Source organism: Taudactylus pleione, unplaced genomic scaffold, assembly GCF_031769625.1.
Source record: "Taudactylus pleione unplaced genomic scaffold, aTauple2 ptg000215l, whole genome shotgun sequence".
Taxonomy (NCBI): domain Eukaryota; kingdom Metazoa; phylum Chordata; class Amphibia; order Anura; family Myobatrachidae; genus Taudactylus; species Taudactylus pleione.
Genome location: NW_028284617.1, coordinates 2,440,600 through 2,447,500, shown reverse-complemented (window position 1 = coordinate 2,447,500; position 6,901 = coordinate 2,440,600). Strand labels below are relative to the sequence as shown.

Sequence of the window (6,901 nt, the reverse complement as noted above, 5' to 3'; positions counted from 1 at the left end):
TGCTGCAGTCCTGCACTTGCAGCCCTGTTAAATGGAAATACAACACTGCCGGCTGCTTGTCATTTATTGTGCCGCCGCAAGCCAGCAGGAGCTCGCGGACCGGCAGCCAATCAGGAGCAGCCGCTCCTGATTGGCTGCTGGTCCGCAAGCTGTGATTGGCTCACAGTCACGCCATATTGGAAATGCCGATGCACGGATGCAGCGCTACTACTAGAGCCACCCCAGCCCCTCCCTCTCTCTGCTCTCTCAGCGCTGACTCTGGTTGGCTGGCTGCACCAGCGCAGCCAGTTGAAAAAAAATCGAAAAAAGGTACCATACTACTCCCCCCCAGTCCAGCAAGCTGTCCCTGCCATTCTTCCTTGCCCTGTGCTTCTCCCAAGTCCTACCAGCCTTCCCTGTCGTGCCCCCTCCTCACAGGTTTTAGTAGCAATTGCAGTAAATAAGTATATGGAGTAGTGTCTCTTTATTTACTACTATTGCTACTAAGACCTGTGAGTGCCGCTCGTGACTCTCTTTTATATATATATATATATATATATATGCTGCTTTACTGCTTTTCAAATTGGTTTACGCAAATTGGTGTCCGACCCTCTGGTGTAGCTCCACCCACCTCTGCCAACCCCCCCACCCTCCTTGGTGGGGGCCCTGCCTATTCTCTCCCCACAATTTCTGATGGCAGCCCTGTACACAGCTCAGGCTTGCCTACCCTCCTGATTTGGCCGGGAGCCTCCCGAATATTGGGTGCCGCTCCCGGCCCCCCGGAAAGGCAGGCAAGCATCCCGACATTCCCCAACCCTTCCGACCTCCCCCCAGAATACACTAGAAATCCCCACAGCGGGGAGACTGTTGACACGATTCACGCTGAATCGCGTCATCGTGGCCCTGTCCCTGCTTCACAGTGCTGAAAATAACGGCATTGTGAAGAGGGGGCGGGGCCACGATGGTGCGATCGCACAGCCCCGCTCTCGGCTCCACCCCCAAACGTGTCACAGCTGTCCGGACATGACCCCCGCTGTTAGCCGACAATCAGCTCCCTCCCGGAAGGAGGGAGCTGATTGTTGGCAAGTATGACACGGCCTGAGGTTACATTGCATGTGATGAGGTTAGCAAATTCTGAGTCAGACCTGTAATTGTGTGTTAGGATCCGATGGTGCTCGATGTTACCGATGGTTTTGCAGACTTGCAATGTGTTACGGATGTGAATAAGGTGAAGTGGGCGCCCTTATGTTAGGCTGTAACGGGATTGTGATTGCAAGCATTAGCATATTTTCGCAGTGGGTCTCCGTGCGTAATTGCAGCTATGATCGCAATAGCAATTGTAATGAATCAGGCCCTGTGTTACTTATCTCAGGGGGAACACTGATGGTAAGTCTGGTCACTGAGTGATCCTTAAATGGACCCAGTTTTCCAAAATATTGATTATGTTTTATTTTTGTAGTTCAAATACCTAAATAATATTATGGGGTGCGTCCACCATTATAAATGTGAGAATTATATTACACAGTGGTGATACTGACATGCATTGTGCTATTGGTGCTTCAATAAGTTTTATTTCTTATGTCTCTAATGTAAGTATTTAATAGAATATTTATTATTGAAATGTTAGAACTCGGGGGGAGAAGATCCCTGACAGGTGCTCACTGTCATAGTGTCCCTAGTAGGGTCCTCCTCCTAGGTGCCATTGAAGACCATCAGTAGGAACCTCCGGCCGTTGTCACTAAGGAAAAAAAGAATAGAATTAACTATTCAGCGCGTTTCGTCCTTTAGGGTGACAAGCAAGGGAATAGTCACGGGTGATGGTGACCTTCACTGGGAGGATAAACGGTTATCACAAGCACTGGTGCCTCAGCCACCCAGGAATCACCTAATAGTACTTGTGCACTGAGGGTGAAATGTGGGTGTGCAAGGATCACTGATACCGGAAGGAAGGGGACAAGGACAGGACACACACACGGAGTGTATACTCACCATTGTAATACTTGTCACCTTGATTGAGGGTCAGTCAGCACCTGTGAGGAGATATTACACAGCCACCCACACAACTACCTCCATACTAACCTAAGTAAGACCAAAGGTTGTCAATTTAAGCCTAAGGGACATTAAACCACAAGTGTTTTGAGTATTGCCAGTTTAATAACATGTTGGTTATTGCCACTTTAAGTGTAGCTGGTCTTATGCAGCCAATAAATGTTTCATGAGGAGTGGTCTAAGAGTATATAATGGAGTGATGTATGCAAATCTGCCTCTTTGTTACAGTTTTTTTCCAGGACAGGAAAGTACAAAGTGTGATGTGAATCTCCTGTATTTATCTCCTTTTTTCCTTTTCTCTTTCTCCTGTTCTCTACCCTCCAGCTATTCTTTTGTTCTCTTACCATATACTTTTATTCTTTTCCCCTATTCTTCCATGCTTTCCCTCAATCTTCTATACCCCTGGGATTCCTTCCTGGTCTCCCCCTCTTGCCCTTCAAAATGTCCCCCCATCACTCCTGTTAACACTGCCCGCTATGTGTGCTGCTGGGCTAAAACAGCAGGCTCCTGTGCTGCCCAACTCTTTCTCGCCCCCCCCCCCCCCCGAGCAGGCCGCTGCGCTTATCGCGGACAAGGCCTGAGGCAGCGCTTGCACAGTAGGGCAGGGCCGCAGCTATGGCCGTGGCTGTCAGTCCTGCTCTTTATCTTTGCTGTACGGAGGCAACTGGCGGTATCCACCGCCTCTGATGCTGCCTCCACGTGGTGCCCGGCGTGGCCGCGCGCCTTAGCAGAGCCGAGGCCAGAAACTTCGGTCCCGCCTGTGCTGTGAGACGTAGCGCGGCTCAGCATGTTGCCGCTGGCTCCGTCTCTATTTTGTTTAACCAGAGGCAGGCAGCATTGGCTGCTCCGCTGGTTTGGTTCAATGAGCGGCCTGCGGGCCGTTGGGCACCCGCTATTGGGGTGGCGAAGGGCGAAGGGGGCATGGCTTTGCCCCGAGTGCGGCCGCCATCTTAATACTGGGGGGCTGCTGCTGCCTGCTCTAGGCGCGGCAGGAAATCCTCCCAGGTTCCACAGTCTGCCCTATTTGTGCCCCATAGTATAAGGGACCATACAAAATTAGGATCCCCTTAGTAATGTCACTAATTAACTAACTGGCACACTTCAGTCCCTGTTGATCTTTTAAAATGTGTTACTAGGAGATCTGGAAAACATGCAATGAATATGGTTGTGCAGCCGGTAGAAAATAAATTGGACAGCCAGTAATAAATAACGTGGTGCATCGACTAGGGGATCTGGAAAACATGTAATGAATATAGTGGTGCAGCAAGTAGTAAATAAATTGGAAAGCCAGTAATGAATATAGTTGAGCACCGACAAGGTGACCTGGAAAACATGTACTGTTCGGGGTGCACTGATATAGCCCATCTATAGGATCAATTATTAATACTGAATAATACCCTATCCAGTACATAAAGAGACCAATCTGTGCATCTATGTCCACGGCAGTACATGTTTCTTTTTCTGCCCTCCCCCAGATTCCCCAACTTGCTCAAATGATCTGTAATAGAGCCCACATATGTAATAAAAAGATTCAGCTCAGACAGGATGACTCTACTTTTTACATTGAATTGATTACTGAAGCTGTTTGTCCTGGCTGTATATGCAAGAATTATTTAATTCTGTATATTCGTATGATGCCTGTTATAGCTGGTTTTCAGTGCTGATTATGCCCTCTTAGTGGTAACATGCTAAAAATCAGGCATTTGAAAGCCCCTCTGTAGAAATTCTGCGTTTGCCTCTGAGCCCTGTCCCCCTTTACAAACAAGGGCTGTTAGGTTTGCCCAAGTGGGAGGCACAGGCAGGCCCCTCCTACATATATTTAGCAGAGGTCGCGTGTGTGACCAGTAGCGGTGGGCTCTCCACTACCGCAGTACGCAGTTACGCCAGCAGTTATTTCGTCTCCTATGCATAGAACTAGGCAGTCCTGGCTCCGCTGACCCAGAGTGCTGCCTGGTCGGCTGCCCAACACTGCGTCAGTTGTTACCAGAGTTGGGACCATGGCGCCCGTAAAAAGTGTATGTCATAGCACCCACCCCCCTGCATACACACTCCCTGTACTGAACCGAGCTAGTGGGGTATGGCAAGCCTGCGGGGGAATACTGGAGTGAAGAGTAAAAACAGCAAACAGTGGCAGTATCCAGTATCTGGGCACTGAGGTCCTATTGGTAATAGAACATTTTAGTTATGCACTATCTGACATTAATGGGTAGCTGCTTTGACACTGCTTATTTAAGTATAGCACCTAGGATCTAACTGTGATCTCCTTTGAATCATTGATATCAATTGATGAAAGAGCTTGGCCCACAAAGTCACGGTGCTTGTATTTTTGGGCCCACAAAGTCACGGTGCTTGTATTTGTTATACACAGAGGGCTATGGCCCACAAGTCACATTGCTTGTATTTGTTATACACAGTGGGCTAGAGTCCACAAAGTCATGGTGCTTGTATTTGTTATACACAGAGGGCTTTGACCCACAGTCACGGTGCTTGTATTTGTTATACACAGAGGGCTATGGCCCACAGTCACGGTGCTTGTATTTGTTATACACAGAGGGCTATGGCCCACAAAGTCTCGGTGTTTGTATTTGTTATACACAGAGGGCTATGGCCAACAAAGTCACGGTGCTTGTATTTGTTATACACAGAGGGCTATGACCCACAGTCATGGTGCTTGTATTTGTTATACACAGAGGGCTATGGCCCACAAAGTCACGGTGCTTGTATTTGTTATACACAGAGGGCTATGACCCACAGTCATGGTGCTTGTATTTGTTATACACAGAGGGCTATGGCCCACAAAGGCACGGTGCTTGTATATTTTATACACAGAGGGCTATGGCCCACAGTCACGGTGCTTGTATTTGTTATACACAGAGGGCTATGGCCCACATTCACGGTGCTTGTATTTGTTATACACAGAGGGCTATGGCCCACAAAGTCACGGTGCTTGTATTTGTTATACACAGAGGGCTATGACCCACAGTCATGGTGCTTGTATTTGTTATACACAGAGGGCTATGGCCCACAAAGGCACGGTGCTTGTATATTTTATACACAGAGGGCTATGGCCCACAGTCACGGTGCTTGTATTTGTTATACACAGAGGGCTATGGCCCACATTCACGGTGCTTGTATTTGTTATACACAGAGGGCTATGGCCCACAAAGTCACGGTGCTTGTATTTGTTATACACAGAGGGCTATGGCCCACAAAGTCACAGTGCTTGTATTTGTTATACACAGAGGGCTATGGCCCACAAGTCACATTGCTTGTATTTGTTATACACAGAGGGCTATTGCCCACAAAGTCACGGTGCTTGTATTTGTTATACACAGAGGGCTATGGCTCACAGTCACAGTACTTGTATTTGTTATACACAGAGGGCTATGGCCCACAAAGTCACAGTGCTTGTATTTGTTATACACAGAGGGCTATGGCCCACAAAGTCACAGTGCTTGTATTTTTTATACACAGAGGGCTATGGCCAACAAAGTCATTGTGCTTGTATTTGTTATACACAGTGGGCTATGGCCCACAGTCAAGGTGGTTGTATTTGTTATACACAGAGGGCTATGGCCCACAAAGTCATGGTGCTTGTATTTGTTATACACAGAGGGCAATGGCCCACAAAGTCACGGTGCTTGTATTTGTTATACACAGAGGGCTATTTTTTATTTTTTTTACACACAGCCACTTCTTGCAGTCAGTGTGCCCCCTTACACAGTCACCGCCACTTGTGAGTCTCTGGACACCGCACTTAATCAGCAGAGTATAGTGCAGCATACATCAGCATGCAGTGTGCCCCTTACATACACAGTCACTTTTGCCAGCGCAGCCACTTAGCAGAGTATAATGCAGCATCAGTGTGTGTCCCCTTATACAGCCACTCTGATCAACGCTAGTGATCTAGCCACTCAGTGCCCCCTCAGCCCAGTTGCAGAGTAGCGCACTATCGGAGTGTGCAGGACAAATGGCACTGAGTCACGGGACTCGGCACCTTATGTAGAGGCGAACTCTCGCCTCTCGCGAGAGTTCAGCACTCTTGCAAGATCCCATGTCAGGACGCAGACGTCTGGCTCGCAGTGGGGATCAGAGATGGCAGGAACACCCGAGCCTCAGCTCAGGTGGACTCGGATCCCTACTGTTCTGAGTGGTTCGGATTCCACAGAATCCGAACCGCTCATCTCTAACTAAAATTTGCACCAACAGCCAAGATGGACAAGTTTGACACATACATGGACCTCAAATAATTATTTGCTAAGACACCCATGCCCCCAACACAAACCAACAAGTAACGACATATACAAACACACCAATCATAAACCCACCTATCAATTCTACCCCAGTTACATCATGGAGAACCATATACAAAGGAACAAAAACATCATTATCAAACCGGCAGACAAATGGGGTGGAATAGTCCTACTAGACAAAGCTGACTACCTTAAAGAAGCGTTAAGAATACTTAGAGATGAAAACACATATAGTAAGCTGAAACAGGACCCCACCAAAAATTTTTAGTCAGTACTTCAGAGATTACTTAAAAAGGGACTTCTTGAAAGAATACTCACGAAACAAGAACATGAATTCATTAATATAAAAAATTGGTAATTCCTGTATTTTACTACTTACTCAAAATTCATAAAGACCAGACACAACCACCAAGCAGGCCCATCATATCCGAAATTAACTCACTCACCGCCAACCTCTCACAATATTTTGATACCTACCTACAACCATATCTAAAGGCTCAAAGAGCATACCTCCGAGACACAACAGACATTCTCAACTGACTAAAAAGCATGAAATGAAATGAAGACTATTGGTTAGTTACTTGTGATGTGGCATCTTTATATTCCATCATAGATTAGGA

The 6,901-nt window shown here is 47.3% G+C and overlaps 1 protein-coding gene across 1 annotated transcript in view; it reads right to left on the bottom strand.

Annotated features, from left to right (window-relative positions):
• Positions 1 to 2,817, bottom strand: part of LOC148517514 (protein kinase C delta type-like) — a 24,991-nt gene extending 22,174 nt beyond the window's left edge. Inside the window, exon 1 of the mRNA XM_088478586.1 lies at positions 2,685 to 2,817. Within this exon, the coding sequence (XP_088334712.1) occupies positions 2,685 to 2,817 (133 nt within the window). The remainder of the gene's footprint in view (positions 1 to 2,684) is intronic.
• Positions 2,818 to 6,901: the final 4,084 nt, after the last annotated feature.